The 21,456-nt window shown below is 44.4% G+C and overlaps 1 protein-coding gene across 1 annotated transcript in view; it reads right to left on the bottom strand.

Moving 5' to 3' along the window:
- The window catches only part of LOC110524715 (collagen alpha-1(XXIV) chain), a 241,432-nt gene that overhangs the window by 37,481 nt on the left and 182,495 nt on the right, over positions 1-21,456 (bottom strand). Inside the window, exons 32-45 of the mRNA XM_036978599.1 lie at positions 20,960-21,013; positions 17,361-17,414; positions 17,156-17,209; positions 16,632-16,685; positions 13,719-13,772; positions 13,453-13,560; positions 13,174-13,227; positions 12,969-13,076; positions 12,011-12,064; positions 10,787-10,840; positions 8,651-8,707; positions 7,863-7,916; positions 6,525-6,578; positions 4,813-4,866 (exon numbers count right to left, since the gene is read on the bottom strand). Of these exons, the coding sequence (XP_036834494.1) occupies positions 4,813-4,866; positions 6,525-6,578; positions 7,863-7,916; positions 8,651-8,707; positions 10,787-10,840; positions 12,011-12,064; positions 12,969-13,076; positions 13,174-13,227; positions 13,453-13,560; positions 13,719-13,772; positions 16,632-16,685; positions 17,156-17,209; positions 17,361-17,414; positions 20,960-21,013 (867 nt within the window). The remainder of the gene's footprint in view (positions 1-4,812; positions 4,867-6,524; positions 6,579-7,862; positions 7,917-8,650; positions 8,708-10,786; positions 10,841-12,010; positions 12,065-12,968; positions 13,077-13,173; positions 13,228-13,452; positions 13,561-13,718; positions 13,773-16,631; positions 16,686-17,155; positions 17,210-17,360; positions 17,415-20,959; positions 21,014-21,456) is intronic.

Below are 21,456 nucleotides of genomic sequence, written 5' to 3' on the forward strand. Positions count from 1 at the left end.
AGACACAAAACTCACAACCGATGATCAAAAAGCACATTTTCAAAACTAACACTTTTTGCAATTGTTTGGATACAACACACATAAAGCTAAGATCATTTGTTCATTGAACTAAAATCACCTGTTCAAAATGACACAACTTAACATCAAAGTATTACCATTTCAAAATGCACATTACATTTGAAATGACTGTCTATTCATTTCATTACAATGATCTAACTATCAATTGATACAACTGCTCAAAAGGATAAGTAACTGTTGCATTACTCTTAATGCATCGTTTTATGGAAACTGACAAACAATATTCCATGTTTAGATCATCAAATCTTCAGGATAATGAGATCCAATGACACCAATTACCGTGGAACATGAACCAATTGGACTACATTATCTATGAATGTAATTTTTCATCATCATTCTTTATCAGACACTGTTTCTATGTTCCCGTGTACCACTTTTCCAGACCATGTTTTCAGATTTGACATTACTTTTTCAGGTACCCCCTTTTGCAGCATGCACACCATTGTTTTAAATGGCTGTTATTTGAGCATTTGTGGCCTTTCTGTTAGCTTGAATGAGTCTGGACATTCTCCTCTGACCTCTCTCATTAACAAGGTGTTTTTGCCCACAGAACTGCGGCTCACTGAATGTGTTTTGTTTATCGCACCATTCTCTGTGAACTCTAGAGACTGTAGTGCATAAATCCCAGGGGGCAGCTGTTTCTGAGATGCTGAAACCACCATGTGTGGCACCAGCAATCATACCACGGTCAAAGTTGCTTAGATTACGCATCTTGCTCGTTCTAATGTTTGGTCGAACAACATCTAAAGCTCTCTACTCTATATATTATATATATTGAGTTTCAGGCAGCCACATGATTCGCTATTCAAAGGAGCAGACTATTAGCGTTAACACGCAGGTGTACCTAATAAAGTGGCCGGTGAGTGTATATATGCAGGCCCTTGTAATTGCTTTTCCAAAACTGCCAACTCGTACATTGTGGTACGAGTATATAGTGTAATGAGTGGTATCCACCGGCAACAACATAGTGATAACATAGAGTCAGCAGGTGATCCAGGTCACAACAGAGGTCAAGCAGTGGGAGGAGGAAGACGAAGGAAACGTGGTGGTCAAAGGAATGTCAGGAGACAAGCACCCCTTCTGAGAGGTGGTCGTGGGCCTCGTTTGAGAGGTGTGGGGGAACGTGGTAGAGGACAAACACCCCTTCTGAGAGGTGTGGGGGAACGTGGTAGAGGACAAGCACCCCCTCTGAGAGGTGGTCGTGGGCCTCGTTTGAGAGGTGTGGGGGAACGTGGTAGAGGACAAGCACCCCTTCTGAGAGGTGGTCGTGGGCCTCGTTTGAGAGGTGTGGGGGGAACGTGGTAGAGGGCAAGCACCCCCTCTGAGAGGTGGTCGTGGGCCTCGTTTGAGAGGTGTGGGGGAACGTGGTAGAGGACAAGCACCCCTTCTGAGAGGTGGTCGTGGGCCTCGTTTGAGAGGTGTGGGGGGAACGTGGTAGAGGACAAGCACCCCTTCTGAGAGGTGGTCGTGGGCCTCGTTTGAGAGGTGTGGGGGAACGTGGTAGAGGACAAGCACCCCTTCTGAGAGGTGGTCGTGGGCCTCGTTTGAGAGGTGTGGGGGAACGTGGTAGAGGACAAGCACCCCTTCTGAGAGGTGGTCGTGGGCCTCGTTTGAGAGGTGTGGGGGAACGTGGTAGAGGGCAAGCACCCCTTCTGAGAGGTGGTCGTGGGCCTCGTTTGAGAGGTGTGGGGGAACGTGGTAGAGGGCAAGCACCCCTTCTGAGAGGTGGTCGTGGGCCTCGTTTGAGAGGTGTGGGGGGAACGTGGTAGAGGACAAGCATCCCTTCTGAGAGGTGGTCGTGGGCCTCGTTTGAGAGGTTTGGGGGAACGTGGTAGAGGACAAGCATCCCTTGTGAGAGGTGGTCGTGGGCCTCGTTTGAGAGGTGTGGGGAGAACGTGGTAGAGGACAAGGCCACAAACCAAGACAGCGGCAGCAACAGCAAAGAGTGTCCAATGAAATCCGAGCAATAGTTGTAGACCATGTCGTAAATCATGACAATGACTGAGGCAGCTCCAATGATTCAACCAAACCTCAGAAGATCAACCAATGTGTACCACAGAGTAGGTGATGTGACTAAATGTGTTCTTACTGTAATTTTCCCTGCAGAATTGAGACAAGGCCAAATAGAGGAGGCAGAGGCAAAATTCTGACTGACCAACAAGAGCGGGCTGTGGTCAATTTGGTTCGGGTCAAAAATGATATTCGCCTTACAGAAATTCGGCAGCACATCTTGGACAATGACGACATGTTCAACAATGTGGAAGCCATAGGTTTGCCTACTATTGCACGCATGCTGAAAAGGCACCAGGTGTCTCTAAAACAGTTATACCGTTTGCCTTCTGAAATTCGGAATTTCATTGGCCAGCGGGCAACCATCCAAGTCCCTGGACAACATGGGGCAAACATCACCAGGTGTGCGAGCGACTATATCAGAAGATGGTGTGCTGGGACGCAGACCTCGTATTGGATCATATAATGCAGCTCTCCTTGTAACCTTCCTTGATGAGCTGAATCAGGACTGTAGAGCTGATGATGTGACCTATGTCATTGTGTGGGATAATGTCAGGTTCCACCATGCTCAAATGGTGCAAGCATGGTTTCAGGCCCATCCACAATTTACCACCTTGTACTTAACCTCATTCTCTCCTTTCCTTAACCCGACTGAGGAATTGTTCTCCACATGGAGGTGGAAGGTATATGATAGGCGACCTCACGAACAAGCCACCCTTCTCCAGGCCATGGATGGCGCATGCAATGGCATCACGGCAGACCAGTGTCAGGCCTGGATTCGACACGCCCAAAGATTCTTCCCAAGATATTTGTCTAATGAAAACGTCCATTGTGATGTGGATGAGAACCTGTGGCCAAATATGGAAGTACAGTAATCAATCCTTTGTTTTGCTTTTTACAGTAAGCCAGGTGAGAAACACTGCAGTGATGTTTTACAGTAAGCCAGGTGAGGAACACTGCAGTTGATGTTTTACAGTAAGCCAGGTGAGGAACACTGCAGTGATGTTTTACAGTAAGCCAGGTGAGGAACACTGCAGTGATGTTTTACAGTAAGCCAGGTGAGGAACACTGCAGTTGATGTTTTACAGTAAGCCAGGTGAGGAACACTGCAGTGATGTTTTACAGTAAGCCAGGTGAGGAACACTGCAGTTGACGTTTTACTGTAGTGTTTTTCTTTTTTGTAGCTAATTATTTTTGCTTTGATTCAAAGAAACCTATGAGTAATTTTATTGCATTTCAGATTTTGTTCAATGATTCCACTGTGTCTGTAGTATTCTCTCTACTAGTCCTTTTACAGTGATGTATTTACATGTAGTACCATAATGAAACATGTGTCACATATTTTGTACTACAATATTTAATGAGCAACTACACAGTGAAACTATTGGTATATTGTGTGTGGGTGATCTAAATGAATGTTCCTATGGTATTTCATGATAAATGAGTTATTTGAACCAATGGTTCTGCCAGTGCAAGGTTTCTTTAAAGATATGAATGCACAATGCAATGTTTTGAACACTGTGTTACAAGTGATGACTGTTTTGAGTTTTGTGTCTAGAGTTTTGAAAAATGACCACAAGGTTCTGAAATTAGTGCCAAAGTGATTGTAAAAAAGTGTAAGCTTAACTATTCGGCTAAATGGATGTTTACATATACAGATCTGCATAGTGTATACTTCCCTCATACACCTCTAGTCTTGTGTTACTCCGGGTCAGATTTTTCTAAGAAGGCCGAACTTGCACTCAATATGTGACACACCAATATGCACTCAATCTGATAAAATAGGCAAATAGGCCAAGTCACTTGTCTTAACATGTCAAAGGTGTTTAGAACTATGTAAGATACAGTACCTCAGCTTGTTTTTAGGAAATATGTGACCATATGCAGATCAAATAATCATATTTCTGTACATAAAGAGCTATATTCCATAAAGAGCAACATTATGTCACAAATGAATGATATTCACAAACTCTGAAAATGTATACATTATCAAGCTGCAGTTAAAATAATTCATACTTGAAGTGAAAAAATTCATACTTGAAGTGAAGTAATTTAGACTTGAAGTGCATAATAAATAGCTCCTTTTTCCAAAATTCTAACTGATGCCAGCTTTGTGCATTCCAGTGTGTATTCTCAAGCCTTGTGGAATTCAGACGGAACACTTTGAAGCATGAAGCGCACAGTGGGTGGCCAAACAAACATAATGCTCTGCTTCCTTCTTTCACCCTCATTCTCTCCTTCCCTCATCCGTCTTCTCTGGTATCAAAGGCACAGATGCTCAAGCCTGTCTGCATTGTTTTGGCCCAGTCTGATTTCATGGGAATAAAAGTGTTTTTTTTCTCCCTCTCTTCACATGACAATGCTTATGCTCTGGCACTTCGGCTTGTTGATCGAGAGCAATAGAGTCCTAGGTTAAAAACGGTTGTCTCCACGGCTTGGCTAGCTTGTTAGGAACTGCAGTTTGGAAGTGAGTGTCTCCTCTTCTCCCATAGTGTTGACAGGTGATTGCTCAACCCAACCCTCATGGTGTTCAGAGGCAAGGAGTAGGCTAGTAGGCTGGTGTAACACTTTTACTGGTCATCTAGTTATACAGTAACATCTCATCTAGAGCTCCAGGGAGACATGATTTAACAAACACTGTGCTTTCCTTTCCCCAAGCCAGGAGCAGAATGAGTCCGATGCATTGATTTACAAAGAATACCATGATCACACACACACACTCACCTGAGTTCCCATTTCTCCTTTCGGGCCCGGTTCTCCGGATTCCCCTGGTGTTCCCTAATCACCAAAATCACACACACACACACACACACACACACACACACACACACCCCAAATACATTCCGTTTTTCACAATTCCTGACATTTAATCATAGTAAAAATTCCCTGCCATAAGTCAGTTAGGATCACCACTTTATTTTAAGAATGTGAAATTATTTATTTCAGCTTTTATTTCTTTCATCACATTCCCAGAGGGTCAGAAGTTGACATACACTCAATTAGTATTTGGTAGCATTGCCTTTCAATTGTTTAACTTGGGTCAAACGTTTCAGGTAGCCTTCCACAAGCTTCCCACAATAAGTTTTTTGGCCCATTCCTCCTGACAGAGCTGGTGTAACTGAGTCAGATTTGTGGGCCTCCTTTGCTCGCACACGCTTTTTCAGTTCTGCCCACACATTGTCTATGGGATTGAGGTCAGGGCGTTGTGATGGCCACTCCAATACCCTGACTTTGTTGTCCTTAAGAAATTTTGCCACAACTTTGGAAGTATGCTTGGGGTCATTGTCCATTTGGAAGACCCATTTGCGATGAAGCTTCAACTTCCTGACTGATGTCTTGAGATGTTGCTTCAATATATCCACATAATTTTCCGTCCTCATGATGCCATCTATTTTGTGAAGTTACCAGTCCCTTCTGCAGCAAATCACCTCCACATCATGATGCTGCCACCCCTGTGCTTCACGGTTGGGATGATGTTCTTCGGCTTGCAAACCTCCCCTTTTTCCTCCAAACGATGGTCATTATGGCCAAACAGCTCTATTTATGCTTCATCAGACCAGAGGACATTTCTCCAAAAAGTACGATCTTTGTCCCCATGTGCAGTTGCAAACCATAGTCTGGCTTTTTTATGGTCGTTTTGGAGCAGTGGCTTCTTCCTTCTTGGGCGGACTTTCAGGTTGTGTCGATATAGGACTTGTTTTACTGTGAATATAGATAATTTTGTACCTGTTTCCAGCATCTTCACAAGGTCCTATGCTGTTGTTCTGGGATTGATTTGCACTTTTCGCACCAAAGTACGTTCATCTCTAGGAGACAGAACTGGTCTCCTTCCTGAGCGGTATGACGGCTGCGTGGTCCCATGGTGTTTATACTTGCATACTATTGTTTGTACAGATGAACGTGGTACCTTCAGGCATTTGGAAATTGCTCCCAAGGATGAACCAGACTTGTGGAGGTCTACAATTTTTTTTCTGAGGTCTTGGCTGATTTCTTTTGATTTTCCCATGATGTCAAGCAAAGAGGCACTGAGTTTGAAGGTAGGCCTTGAAATACATCCACAGGTACACCTACAATTGACTCAAATGATGTCAATTAGCCTATCAGAAGTTTCTAAAGCCATGACATCATTTACTGGAATTTTCCAAGCGGTTTAAAGGCACAGTCAACTTAGTGTATATAAACTTCTGACCCACTGGAATTGTGAAACAGTGAATTATAAGTGAAATAATCTGTCTGTAAACAATTATTGGAAAAATTACCTGTGTCATGCACAAAGTAGATGTCCTAACCGACTTGCCAAAACTATATTTTGTTCACAAGAAATTTGTGGAGTGGTTGAAAAACGAGTTTTAATGACTCCAATCTAAGTGTATGTAAACTTCCCACTTCAACTGTAGATGCTGATAAGGGCTACACAGAGTATTTATTGGACTTACAGGAAGGCCTGGTGCTCCAACAGCCCCGCGAAGTCCAGTGAGGCCAGTGTGGCCCTGAAAATAACAAAGAGACAAAGACATTATATAGGTGAAACTAGAGCTGGGACGATGAACCATCAATGATCGACACAGACCATACCGATCAATTATCGCAAAAGTTTGAAATGAAATAATTTTGCTAATATGGATGATCGTTATTGGGACAATTGATGGCTACAACCATCAAACTAGTAGTAACATTAGTAATTTAAATTATAATAAAAATAAACTGTGGTGCACATTGCTTTAACCTTATCATTAGCACGTCTATTGAGGCAATTTATCACAATATGGATTTTTGTCCATATCGCTCAGCTCTAGTTGAAACGCTACAGCTTCACAGTCACCTGAATTGGTGATATTGGAGGTTGAGTCATGTCATTTAGTGAGACCCAGATGTCAGGGCTCAGCTAGCTGTCTCTTGGTTCACTACAGCTACACAAGGTTAGCTGGAATAAGCCTGATCTTTAGGTCGAAATGTTGCACAATAAAACTGTGGGCGCATTCAACTGTGTTCGCATATCTATCTTTCTTTCAACAGCACTATATAGTCGCCTAAGCTTCGTACCATACGAATAGCAGAACCGCAGAGTACAGTAGCTCACAGGCCAAGCTTTCTAGGTATGTATTTTATTACATTGGGCTGCAGGTGGCTCAGACAAAATTTGCTCTATAAATTCACCACTCAGAAAGGGGGGAAGCCCCATAGGTCGACCCACCGTGGCCAGTTAGAGCTAACACACACGCATGCGCGCACACACACACACACACACACACACACACACACACACACACTTTTGTCTAATGGGATCCTGGAAGTCTCTCAAGCCTCTCAACAACTGCCAAATCAAGATTAGCAACCGTGACTTTGAACTGATATCCAGTTCAGCAGAAGAATGCTTATAAATGCTTAAAACCATTGTACTCTCTCTCTCTGAGGACGGCGGCGCTTGGGCAAAGTGTTTATAGGAGGGGAGAGCTCTAGTAACCCTGCCGCAGGGGATTCTGGGATTTCTCTCTGCACAACTTTCATCTTGTACTGTTAACTTCACACCTGACCTGTGTTTGTGTGTTTCGCATGTGTGTGTGTTAGTTTTTAGTGTCTATGCCAATAACACCAGATTTCCTCCTGACTAATCCCTAGGAATTCAGTAATCCGGGATGCTCATGTCTCAGATGTGTGGTCTCAGACCTGCTTTAATACAAGCACCAAAGAAAATAATGGAAACGGAACAGAAAAAACGCCAGAAAAGTGATTTTGTGATACATTTGATGTTGTGGTTTTTATGGTGGTTTTACCTGATATCCCTCATCTCCAGGCTCTCCGCGGTCTCCTCGCTCACCCGGGAGACCCTGCCCAAACACACACATACATTAGGGCTCTGAATCTTTTAGGAAAGGCTGTATTTCACCTTAAACTCTCTGAGCCAATAACACAATACCTTCCTTCTTATAGGTTACACTGCTTACAATCTATCTACTGTAGCGCTTTGGCACAGGTGGTTGGTGGCACCTTATTTGGGGAGAACGGGCTTTTTTTTTAACCTTCATTTAACCAGTTATGAACAAATTCTTATTTACAATGACGGCCTACACCGGCCAAACCCTGTGCCAATTGTGAGCCACCATATGGGACTCCCAATCATAGCCAGTTGTGATACAGCCTGGATTTGAACCAGGGTGTCTGTTGTGACGTTTCTAGTACTGAGATGCAGTGTCTCAGACCACAGCGCCACTTGGGAGGCCAACACACACTCCAGTAATGACTGGAGAGGAATTGGTGGAATGGTATCAAACACATCAAATGCATTGGTTTCCAGGTGTTTGATGCTGTTCCATTCTCTCCGTTCCAGACATTATTTTGAGCCATTCTCCCCTCAGCAGCCTCCAGAAAGCGGCTTTGGACATCCACTCTCTTGGACCGCTGTCAAGCATGGTTGGACAACTACGCCTCAAGCAACACCACTATTAGAAAACGGTTAATGTAATGTTTCATAGGGTGCCATTTTGGACATCACCTCTGACTCAGCCCTAAGTCACACACACATAGGAAGAGGACAGGTAAGTTGAAGGAAGGCGAGACCTACTGGTTCACCTAGTGGCCCGGCAGGTCCTGGGGTCTTACTGTCTTCTCCAGGGTAACCCTGGAACACCATACCAAAATACACTCAGTACACTCTGACACAACAGTAAAATGAGACAGCATACCACAATGCGCCCATCCAAGTCTGGCACAACAAACTGTCTTTTTTATTTCACCTTTATTTACCCAGGTAGGCCAGTTGAGAACAAGTTCTTATTTACAAATGTGACATGGCCAAGATAAAGCAAAGCAGTGCGACAAAAAGAACAACACAGTCATACATGGGATAAACAAATGTACAGTCAATAACACAATTAAAAAATCTATATACAGTGTGTGCAAATGTAGTAAGATTAGGGAGGTAAGGCAATAAATACGCCATAGTGGCGAAATAATTACAATTTAGCATTAACACTGGAGTGATAGATGTGCAGAAGATGATGTGCAAGTAGAGACACTGGGGTGCAAAAGAGCAAAAATAAATAACAATATGGGGATGAGGTAGTTGTGTGGGCTATTTACAGATGAGCTATGTACAGGTGCAGCGATCAGTAAGCTGCTCTGACAGCTGATGCTTAAAGCTAGTGAGGGAGATTTAAGTCTCCAGCTTCAGTGATTTTTGCAATTAGTTCCAGTCATTGGCAGCAGAGAACTAGAAGGAAAGGCGGCCAAATGAGGAGTTGGCTTTGGGGATAACCAGTGAAATATACCTGCTGGAGCACATGCTACGGGTGGGTGATTCTATGGTTACCAGTGAGCTGAGATAAGGCGGGGTTTGACCGAGCAAAGAGGATTGGTAGGACAGTCAGTTTTATGTGGATATGTTTAGCAGCATGAGTGAAGGAGGATTTGATGTGAAATAGGAAGCCGATTCTAGATTTAATTTTGGATTGGAGATACTTAATGTGAGTCTGGAAGGAGAGTTTACAGTCTAAACAGACACCTAGGTATTGGCAGTTGTCCGCATATTCTAAGTCTGAAGCGTCCAGAGTAATGATTCTGGATGGGCAGGTGCGGGCAGCGATCGGTTGAAGAGCATGCATTTAGTTTTACTTGCATTTAAGAACAGTTGGAGGCCACGGAAGGAGAGTTGTATGGCATTGAAGCTCATCTGGAGGTTAGTTAACACAGTGTCCAAAGAAGGGCCAGAAGTATACAGAATGGTGTCGTCTGCATAGAGGTGGATCAGAGAATCACCAGCAGCAAGAGCGACATCACTGATATATACAGAGAAAAGAGACGGCCCGAGAATTGAACCCTGTGGCACCCCCATAGAGACTGCCAGAGGTCCAGACAACAGGCCCTCCGATTTGACACACTGAACTCTATCTGAGAAGTAGTTGGTGAACCAGGCGAGTCAGTCATTTGAAAAACAAAGGCTGTTGAGTCTGCCCATAAGAATGCAGTGATTGACAGAGTCGAAAGCCTTGGCCAGGTCGATGAAGACAGCTGCATAGTACTGTCTTTTATCTATGGCGGTTATGATATCGTTTAGGACCTTGAGTGTGGCTGAGGTGCACCCATGACCAGCTCTGAAACCAGATTGCATAGCGGAGAAGGTACGGTTGGATTCTAAATGGTCGGTGATCTGTTTGTTAACTTGGCTTTCGAAGACTTTAGAAAGGCAGGGCATGATAGATATAGGTCTGTAACAGTTTGCGTCTAGAGTGTTTCCCCCTTTTGAAGAGGGGGATGACCGCGGCAGCTTTCCAATCTTTAGGGATCTCAGACGATGCGAAAGAAAGGTTGAACAGGCTAGTAATAGAGGGTTGCAACAATTGCGGCAGATCATTTTAGAAAGAGAGGATCCAAATTGTCAAGCCCAGCTGATTTGTAGGGGTCAAGATTTTGCAGCTCTTTCAGAACATCAGCTATCTGGATTTGGGTGAAGGAGAAGTGGGGAGGGGGGTTAGGGCAAGTTGCTGTGGGGTGTGCACCTTATAACTCAGGACATTTTGTCTGTAATATGCTGAACACCGCATTCTAAGATTTATAGTGTACATGACTTTATGTAGGATATTGACACAAATTAACCAAGTCTTCGTGGAGAGCTGAAGTCCATGGCATATATCTTCAAAAGGCTGAAAACATAACACTGTGTTTAGGAGGAGGACAAAAAACATGCAAATGCATAGGGTACCTTTTCACCTTTGGGTCCAGGTGGTCCTATGGGTCCTGGTTTGCCGGCATGGCCCTAAGAATAACCAAACCCATGATTATTCACCTATATCTATGTCATATGCTGCATAATATTCACAGAACCCATAACTCACGGTCGACAGACAGTACAATAACACATACGTTGACACGGCGTGGGTTGTCAACATAGTGTTAATCACGAGGATTTATTATAAACACACTCAGGAAATATATCCCTGGTATAATGACTTATTGTCAGGACCACAGAAATCACTCAACAACTTGGGTGGGTGTGTGATTGAGCTAAGAGTGAGTGTACAGTACAAACAGACTAAAAAGGAACAACGTGAACTTGTAGTGCCCCTGCATCGTTACGAAACTAAAACCCAGAATGAGATTGGCGATGACCTGGCGTCCTCTGGAGTTGCCAGAGGTTTTGGTTTTATGGTTTGAGGTTGACCATATCCAATTACTTCTTTGTTCTTGTTTGGCTAAGAGACTGGGGTGAATCTCTCTGAGGTGAAGAGACTGGGGTGAATCTCTCTGAGGTGAAGAGACTGGGGTGAATCTCTCTGAGGTGAAGAGACTGGGGTGAATCTCTCTGAGGTGAAGAGACTGGAGTGATGAGACTGGGGTGAGTCTCTCTGAGGTGAAGAGACTGGGGTGAGTCTCTCTGAGGTGAAGAGACTGGGGTGAGTCTTTTTGGGGTGAAGAGACTGGAGTGAGGAGACTGGGGTGAATCTCTCTGAGGTGAAGAGCCTGGGGTGAGTCTCTCTGAGGTGAAGAGACTGGAGTGATGAGACTGGGGTGAGTCTCTCTGAGGTGAAGAGACTGGGGTGAGTCTCTCTGAGGTGAAGAGACTGGGGTGAGTCTCTCTGAGGTGAAGATACTGGGGTGAATCTCTTTTAGGGGAAGAAAGCTGATCTGATAAGGAAGTCAGGAGTCATGACTTGGTGTGAGTGACATGAGTGACATGATGTCACCATAACAGAACAGGGCTTAGAACACCTTTGTTGCATACCTATGTTGTTATTAGTGATTGAAGAGACACACATACCCTTAAGAAACACTTTAAAGTTATTGTTGAACGTGTCTGTGTGTATGAGTGTGTGCAAGTGAGTGAGTCAGTGAGTGAGATCGAGATTTGAGATTGCGATCGAAGGAGACAGAGAGAGAGAGATATAAAGAGAAGTGTGTTGTTGTAGCACAGACAGGAATAACTCACTGTGTATCCTGCAATTCCAGGCATCCCCTCAGGCCCCATAACTCCTGGATGACCCTGAAAATCATGCAGAAAACAGACACATTTGTTTTTACAACCATTTGTTTTGCTATTCTATCTGCACTATGTGGTTATGCTGAATATAACCTTGGAGTTAAACATTAAGCACCTATGCAGGCTGCATCCCTGGACCTGGGGTGATGTATGACACTAAGCCATACATCTTTCCTTTCCCAGCTATCACAGAGGTTTCATGGCATAACACTCCTGGAAAAGGAGTTTTCCTTCCTCTATGTCTTCATGTGTGATCCCGTGCTCCAGGGGAAAAACGGTTATTTAAAGCCTCTGCTCTGCTTTTGACATCTGTTTTTTACAACTCATAACAGAAGATCTGATAGGCCTATTGCTTGTCTTCAAACACTACTGGATTAGCAACCTGCTAATTGCTATACAAAACAGAGGGAGATTAGTTTTAGAGATTAGGAAAGATCTCAGATCACTTCTGCTTAGTCTGAGCTACTGATCCAACAGAGTCTTTGCCAGGTTTGAATAGTGTAATATGAGGTCATTCACTCAGGGTTGCTTCTCCAGAGAGAGAGGGAAACCATTATTTATATAAAATATTACAGGCCTGCCAATGACTTGGGAATTATGCAACTTGTCAATTGTGAGAGTATGTGTATGTATATCAACAAGTATTTCTACTGGGTGGTAGGATGCCGAATGTGTTACCTCATCTCAACCAACACAAGGACACAAGGAAACAGCTCCATTAATTTCAAGCGTTTCTTGTTGAGACTGAATGGAGGCTGCTGTCCTCTTGGCCACTCCATTGACCCGAACAACACAATAACCTGATAGATTCCCTTCAGTACTAATGAGGGACACTTTCCTACACATATTGCACACATAGGAAGTTAGGAGGGGTGAGAACTCAGAGAATAGATAACTGGGCACTGACCACAGGGCCTATGGTTCCTCTGGCTCCTTTCAGTCCCATCCCTCCTTCTTGGCCGATGTCCCCGATGTCCCCTGTCTCACCGATAGGACCTGGTTTGCCAGCCTCACCCTGAAGACAGAACAGTAAAGCTGTGAGAGCACGGACACCCATGAGGAATCGGTGATGTAATTTATCAACACATGCTAATAGTAAAACAGGTGTGTACCTTCTTGCCCTGCCGTCCTCGGTTGCCGGGGGGACCCTGTTTCCCCTCTGGACCCTGGAAGAGAGGCAAACTCATTAGACACTGGGAGATCAAATGGCTGCTGACAAAATCATCTTCTTTGTATCAATTCCATTATGACATCGACCTCACTGAACGCCATGTGCCCCAGAATACTGACCCCTACTGGGACACATTGGCATCATTACCTACTTTACGGCTTAATTGTTGTATCATTATTATTTTTTGTCATAAGTTTAGCAAATAAACGGACACACTTACAGAGAAACCCTGTTTTCCAGCCACTCCGGTGGTTCCAGGAGGCCCAGGGTCTCCCTCTATCCCCCTGTCCCCTGCCTCACCCATGGGCCCACAGTCACCTGGCTCTCCCTGAGAGAGAGCAAGAGAGAGAGAGCGGGAGAAGAGAAAGATCAAGATCACAGGAAAGAAAGAGTAGGAGAGTAAAGAGACATAGATTCTAGGAAGCTTCTGAAGTAGGAGCAAAACAGCAAAGGACTTCTCATTTAGCTTATTGTCCAGTGCGTTACCTTTGGTCCATCTTTTCCCTGGGGCCCGTCCTCACCAGCAGGACCTGGAAGACCCTACAAACACAGCATCACATTTACTTCAACCAACCATGGTCACTGCTGTTACAATTAATACCATGCTAATATGTTCCTATGGAATGTTTAGGCTTTACTGTCCAGTATGTATAGTTGACTCATATGTATGTAGGCTTACACAGACCCACAGGGCATGAAACAGGTTGTACATTGGAAAGAGCCTGACTGTGACGATTATATTTTCCTTACGTTATATGTAAGCCATTGTGATTACAGTTTTTGCAGATTGCTTACACACTGAAAGTGAATTCTTAGACAAAAGCATCAACACTTTAACTTTTGCAACCATCCCTTAAACAAAGGCACCAAAAGTACAAACACATTTTCTGCTTTGCACTTTGTTTGCAATTCTGCAACACACTTGCAAAACACTACACACTGTTTCTTACATTAGACATTTCGTTCAAGAATGAAATCTCTTGCAATCATTGGGAAAACACTTCTATTCAAAATGCTAAACATTCCTGAAATTGGCAACACCCACACACACATACACATGAAAACATTTCTACAGTAATTGAACACCAATTAGTCTGAGCCTTAGCACTACAAATAGACCTCAGGTAAGCTCATCTCTTTTGTGAGAACTTTGCAAACATGGAGGCAGTGAGAGCGAAAGGAAGAGGAAGAGAGGCGGAGGATGAGGATGAGGACAAGAACAAAGAAGGGGACCAGGCAATAGACGGAGACATATTTCCGATGACATTAGGGCCACTTTGGTGGACCATGTCATAAACCATGGCCTGACGATGAGGGAGGCAGAGAGCCAGCCCAACCTGAGTCGCTACACGGTAGAATCCATAATACAGACATTTAGACTGGAGAACAGGTATGTCTTCAACTTTCTACACTACACTGTACCTACAGTGCCTTGCGAAAGTATTCGGCCCCCTTGAACTTTGCAACCTTTTGCCACATTTCAGGCTTCAAACATAAAGATATAAAACTGTATTTTTTTGTGAAGAATCAACAAGTGGGACACAATCATGAAGTGGAACGACATTTATTGGTTATTTCAAACTTTTTTAACAAATCAAAAACTGAAAAATTGGGCGTGCAAAATTATTCAGCCCCCTTAAGTTAATACTTTGTAGCGCCACCTTTTGCTGCGATTACAGCTGTAAGTCGCTTGGGGTATGTCTCTATCAGTTTTGCACATCGAGAGACTGAATTTTTTTCCCATTCCTCCTTGCAAAACAGCTCGAGCTCAGTGAGGTTGGATGGAGAGCATTTGTGAACAGCAGTTTTCAGTTCTTTCCACAGATTCTCGATTGGATTCAGGTCTGGACTTTGACTTGGCCATTCTAACACCTGGATATGTTTATTTTTGAACCATTCCATTGTAGATTTTGCTTTATGTTTTGGATCATTGTCTTGTTGGAAGACAAATCTCCGTCCCAGTCTCAGGTCTTTTGCAGACTCCATCAGGTTTTCTTCCAGAATGGTCCTGTATTTGGCTCCATCCACCTTCCCATCAATTTTAACCATCTTCCCTGTCCCTGCTGAAGAAAAGCAGGCCCAAACCATGATGATGCCACCACCATGTTTGACAGTGGGGATGGTGTGTTCAGGGTGATGAGCTGTGTTGCTTTTACGCCAAACATAACGTTTTGCATTGTTGCCAAAAAGTTCAATTTTGGTTTCATCTGACCAGAGCACCTTCTTCCACATGTTTGGTGTGTCTCCCAGGTGGCTTGTGGCAAACTTTAAACAACACTTTTTATGGATATCTTTAAGAAATGGCTTTCTTCTTGCTACTCTTCCATAAAGGCCAGATTTGTGCAATATACGAGTCTCCCACCTCAGCTGTAGATCTCTGCAGTTCATCCAGAGTGATCATGGGCCTCTTGGCTGCATCTCTGATCAGTCTTCTTCTTGTATGAGCTGAAAGTTTAGAGGGACGGCCAGGTCTTGGTAGATTTGCAGAGGTCTGATACTCCTTCCATTTCAATATTATCGCTTGCACAGTGATCCTTGGGATGTTTAAAGCTTGGGAAATATTTTTTGTATCCAAATCCGGTTTTAAACTTCTTCACAACAGTATCTCGGACCTGCCTGGTGTGTTCCTTGTTCTTCATGATGCTCTCTGCGCTTTTGACGGACCTCTGAGACTATCACAGTGCAGACTTGATTACACACAGGTGGATTGTATTTATCATCATTAGTCATTTAGGTCAACATTGGATCATTCAGAGATCCTCACTGAACTTCTGGAGAGAGTTTGCTGCACTGAAAGTAAAGGGGCTGAATAATTTTGCACGCCTAATTTCTCAGTTTTTGATTTGTTAAAAAAGTTTGAAATATCCAATAAATGTCGTTCCACTTCATGATTGTGTCCCACTTGTTGTTGATTCTTCACAAAAAAATACAGTTTTATGTCTTTATGTTTGAAGCCTGAAATGTGGCAAAAGGTCGCAAAGTTCAAGGGGGCCGAATACTTTCGCAAGGCACTGCATGTAATTGTTGCACATCCTTCTGCATCACAGTACAACACAATGATGTCCTACAACAGGATCTCTGAGAGTAAGCTTTGACACAAAGGACCCTCTCTCTCTCTACAGTGCTTTCCCCTGGCCCAAGAAAAGGGGAGAGAGAGGGGGGAGAGAGAGAGGGAGGGGAGAGAGAGGCTCCTCCGACATCCCTTGAGGTTATTGATACAGTCCAACAGACAAAAACAAATCAGTCTCAACGCTGCCCTGGTCTTCGCCGGCCAAGAGATTACACATCTCCATCAAACGAGGGCACAGTAAATATACGGACATATCGGATTCTCCCAAAAACAAGCAGAGCAGGAATAGGAGCATAGACTGTGTTCAGAAGGTCTTGTGAAGGACTCACTCTCATTCCCTGCTGTCCTTGTTCCCCCTCTCCTCCAACCGGCCCCCCGTGGCCCTGCAGGGACACAACAACAGCGGTGCTCAGGAGTTTATACAAAATAAGATGATAAGACAGCTCTAAGTTCTGTAAATGAGTCTTGAGGTACTGTAGCCCATGGGTATTCCAACTTCCAAATAAAATATTACTTAGATTTAACTACTTTATTTGTAAGTGTTGACTGTGTTTTTCATAGTGCTCAGGAGGTCAAGTCCCCTCAGGGGGACATAACCCAACACAGGGATGAACAGATGCCATGGCCCTCCAAGAGGCTTCTGGGTACAAATAGGACCTGGTACCGCTCTCAGTTTAACATTGCCATCTTTAAAAAAATATATTTTTCATACCTAGGGTATGTTGAGGAACATCTTAAGAACAAGTTCAATGGGTGAGTAGGTAAGCGGTAAACTTCACTAGCATGTTGTCTGATTTGTTATTTTGTTTTGGTGGTTTTAAAATCCAAATCAGTAATTCTCTAGGACACTGACCTTTATCCCAGGTTCTCCAACTGGACCTGGCTCCCCCTCTCCGCCAGGAGCTCCCTGTGGAAAGAGAGAGAAGTAAAACAAAGCGTGTGTGTGTGTGTTTGTGTGTGCAAAAGCATGAGGGAGTGTGTGCCAGAAGTATAGTGAAAATCAGCGTGAAATGACAACAAAATAATGAGATCCAATCTTGATATTAAACAACAGTTACCTCATGTCCTTGCTCTCCGTCAGGTCCTGCGTCCCCCGCGGGTCCTTTGGGCCCCTAGAGGAGAAAAACAGCCAATCAGAGGCCACAGGGGTTACAGTGATATCATGTGATGTGGCGCATCATGGTTTGATTGTGTTCAAAGTAACAACTGATCCATAACATATACCTACCCTAACCAGAAACTGTGGACGGATGGCGGCAGCCGCGCAAAACTGAAAGCATGATCCACCGCATTTAACCATAGAAAGAGGTCTGGGAGTATGTCTGAATATAAACAGCGTAGTTATTCCCTCCGCAAGGCAATCAAACATGCGAAACGCCAGTACAGCGACAAGGTGAACTGCGACAAATTCAACGGCTCAGACACAGGACGTATGTGGCAGGGTCTACAGGAAATCACGGACTACAAAAAGAAATCCAGCCACGTCACGGACACCGATGTCACACTTCCAGACAAACTAAACACCTTCTTTGCCTGCTTTGAGAATAATACAGTGCCACTGTCGTGGCCTGATAACAAGGACTGTGCCCACCCATCTCCTTCTCCATGGCTGATGTGAGTAAAACATTTAAACCTATTAACCCTCGCAAGGCTGCGGGCCTAGACGGCATCCCTAGCCGCGTACTCAAAGCATGTGCAGACCAGCTGGCTAGTGTATTTACGGACATATTCAAATGCTCCCTATCCCAGTCTGTTGTCCACACATGCTTCAAGATGGCAGCCATTGTTCCTGTACCCAAAAAGGCAAAGATAAGTGAACTAAATGATAAGTGAACTCACTTCTGTCATCATGAAGTGCTTTGAGAGACTAGTCAAGAATCATATCACCTCCACCTTACCAGCCACCCTAGACCCACTTCAGTTTGCATACTATCCCAACAGGTCCACAGACAATGCAATCACCATCACACTGCACACTGCCCTATCCCATCTGGACAAAAGGAATACCTATGTAAGAATGCTGTTCATTGACTACCACTCAGCATTCAACACCATATTACCCTCCAAGCTCATCATCAAGCTGGAGGCCCTGGGTCTCAAACCCGCCCTGTGCAACTGGGTCCTGGACTTTCTGATGGGCTGTCCCCAGGTTGTTAAGGTAGGAAACAACATCTCCACTTCGCTGACCCTCAACACTCAGCCCCCTCCTGTACTCCCTGTTCACCCACGACTGCGTGGCCATCCAAGCCTCAAACTCAATCATCAAGTTTGAAGACAACACAACAGTAGTGGGCTTGATTACCAAAAACGACGAGACAGGAGGTGAGGGCACTCGGAGTGTGGTGACAGGAAAATAACCTCTCACTCAATGTCAACAAAACAAAGGAGTTGATCCTGGACTTCAGGAAACAGCAGAGGGAGCACCCCCTTATCCACATTGAAGGGACAGCAGTTATAAGGGCACAAGACGAGACCCAAATGCAGACAGGAAGCAGATGGTTGAGCTCCGATACTTATTATAACAAAATGGGTAGGGAAAAGACAGGTTGGGGACAGGCGAGAGTTCATTAACCAGGTCAGAGTCCAAACAGTACCAGGCGATAGGCAGGCTCGAGGTCAGGACAGGCAGAGAGGTCAGGCAAGCGGCTTCAACGTCAGGACAGGCAAGGGTCAAAACCAGGAGGGCTAGGAAAAAACAGAGACTGGGAAAGATAGGAGCTAGGAAAAACGCTGATTGACTTGGCAAAACAAGACACACTGGCACAGAGAGACAAGAAACACAGGGAAAAATACACCGGGGACTAATGGGGAAAACAAGTGACACCTGGATGTGGGAGACAATCACAAAGACAGGTGAAACAGATCAGGGCGTGACAGCAGGGCATGACAGCAGTGGAGAAGGTGGAAAGTTTTGAGTTCCTCGGCGTACACATCACAGACAAACTGAAATGGTCCACCCACACAGACAGTGTGGTGAAGAACCTCAGGAGGCTGAAGAAATTTGTCTTGTCACCCAAAACCCTGACAAACTTTTACAGATGCACAATCGAGAGCATCTTGTTGGGCTGTATCATAGAAATGTGGCATTCGCCAGCCCTGCTGTCACGCCCTGATCTGTTTCATCTGTCTTTGTGATTGTCTCCCACGATGCGGGAACTGCACCGCCCTCAACCGCAAGGCTTTCCAGAGGGTGGTGTGGTCTGCACAACGCATCACTGGGGCAAACTACCTGCCCTCCATGACAACTACAGCACCTGATGTCTCAGGAAGGCCAGAAACATAATCAAGGACATCAACCACCAGAGCCACTGCCTGATCACACCGCTACCATCCAGAAGGCGAGGTCAGTACAGGTGCATCAAACGTGGGACCGAGAGACAGAAAATCAGCTTCTATCTCAAGGCCATCAGACTGCTAAACAGCAATCACTAACTCAGAGAGGCTGCTGCCTACATTGAGACCCAATCACTGACGACTTTAATTGTCAGGCTGTGGGTAACTGGTGCATGGAATCAGGCGCAGGAGAGCAGAGATGAGAGTACAATTCCACGAACTGCACCAGTATAAAACAAATACTAAAGGTGCGTGAAAATACAGGTCACTCGTAAATAACGACCATAAAAATGAACCTGGCAAACAATACCAGTCATAAAGATACAACCTGAACATAATAAACAAACACGCACACCAACATGGGGGAAACAGAGGGTTAAATAATGAACATGTAATTGGCGAATAGAAACCAGGTGTGTAGAAAACAAAGACAAAACAAATGGAGAATGAAAAGTGGATCGGCGATGGCTAGAAAGCCGGTGACGTCGACTGCTAAACGCCGCCCGAACAAGGTGAGGGACCGACATCAGCGGAAGTCGTGACATTAATAAATGGATCACTAGTCACTTTATACAATGCACTCTAAATAATGCCACTTTAATGATGTTTACATATCTTACATTGCTCATATCACATGTATGTGTGTGTGTGTGTGTGTGTGTATGTGTATGTGTGCGTGCCTGAGTGTGTGTTTGTCAGCATCAAAGCTGGAATCATTAGTCACACTCACATCCCATCAGCCACATGAAATCACCCCGTTCTTTACAGCCTCCGTTTTACAGAGCCCTGGAACATCTGATTCAGGGTGCAGGAGTAATACCAGAGCTGATTATATTAATAGAAATAAAAACATATAGGGATGGCGGCCTTTACACAGGCAGCACAATTCTAATACTTTTTTCACTAATTGGTCTTTTGACCAATTAGAAGAAAAAATATCAGAATTGGGCTCCCTGTCCACAACAAAGTCCAAATGCCTCAGGAGGAAGAGAGGCTTAATCGATTTAATGTTTAATGTTCACCTCACAGGGATAGTCTGTTTGACATTCCTATACCACAGAACAATCACAGCCACAGCCACAGTGGCTGCGTTTACACAAACACAGCCAATGTGTCATAGCTAAGACCCAGAGTGTTTCCTATCAGGTTGTGTGGTTAGGTCGGAAAACTACTGGCCCTCATCACGCTAAGAGAGGTCATGAGATGTATCCTTTTAGGGAGTTTTCTACTGTGTTGCTGCTTACACTTTAGGGGTCTAGGCAGGGTTCCTGTAAAGAACTTTATGACAACTGTTTGATTGATTGATTGGTTGGTCGATACTCACTGGTTCACCATGGGCACCCCTCTCTCCTGTGCTGCCAGGGATCCCAGCTTTCCCCTGAGAGAGAGACAAAGGTCAAAGTTCACCAACATATTATTACAGGCTGAACTTAACCAGATACAGAGCCTACAAGAGACACTATCAATGGATCTGATTGGTCTGGAGAAACAAACATAAAAAACAGCAAGTCATGCAGAAAATAAAGTGTACATCTAATATTCCAGGAATGGAAAAATCCCCTTTGAGAAGTTGGGAAGGGACAAGCCTGTGAACTTGACCCTTGAACTTGATCCATAGCATCCTGAACACAAACACTGAGGAAGCAGTTTCTGTTACAACTGGGGAAGGAAGCTATTGAATGTGGTGTAACAAGCATATCAAATGTGCATCAAAGGTATCACATCTGATCTGAAATACTTGGTTGCTTTATAAATCTAGGATCAGTGTGATATTCTATGCACATCCGTTGTCCATCATGACTAACCCAGGCTCTGTTACAC

The sequence above is a fragment of the Oncorhynchus mykiss genome, chromosome 5 (assembly GCF_013265735.2).
Source record: "Oncorhynchus mykiss isolate Arlee chromosome 5, USDA_OmykA_1.1, whole genome shotgun sequence".
Classification (NCBI taxonomy): Eukaryota; Metazoa; Chordata; class Actinopteri; order Salmoniformes; family Salmonidae; genus Oncorhynchus; species Oncorhynchus mykiss.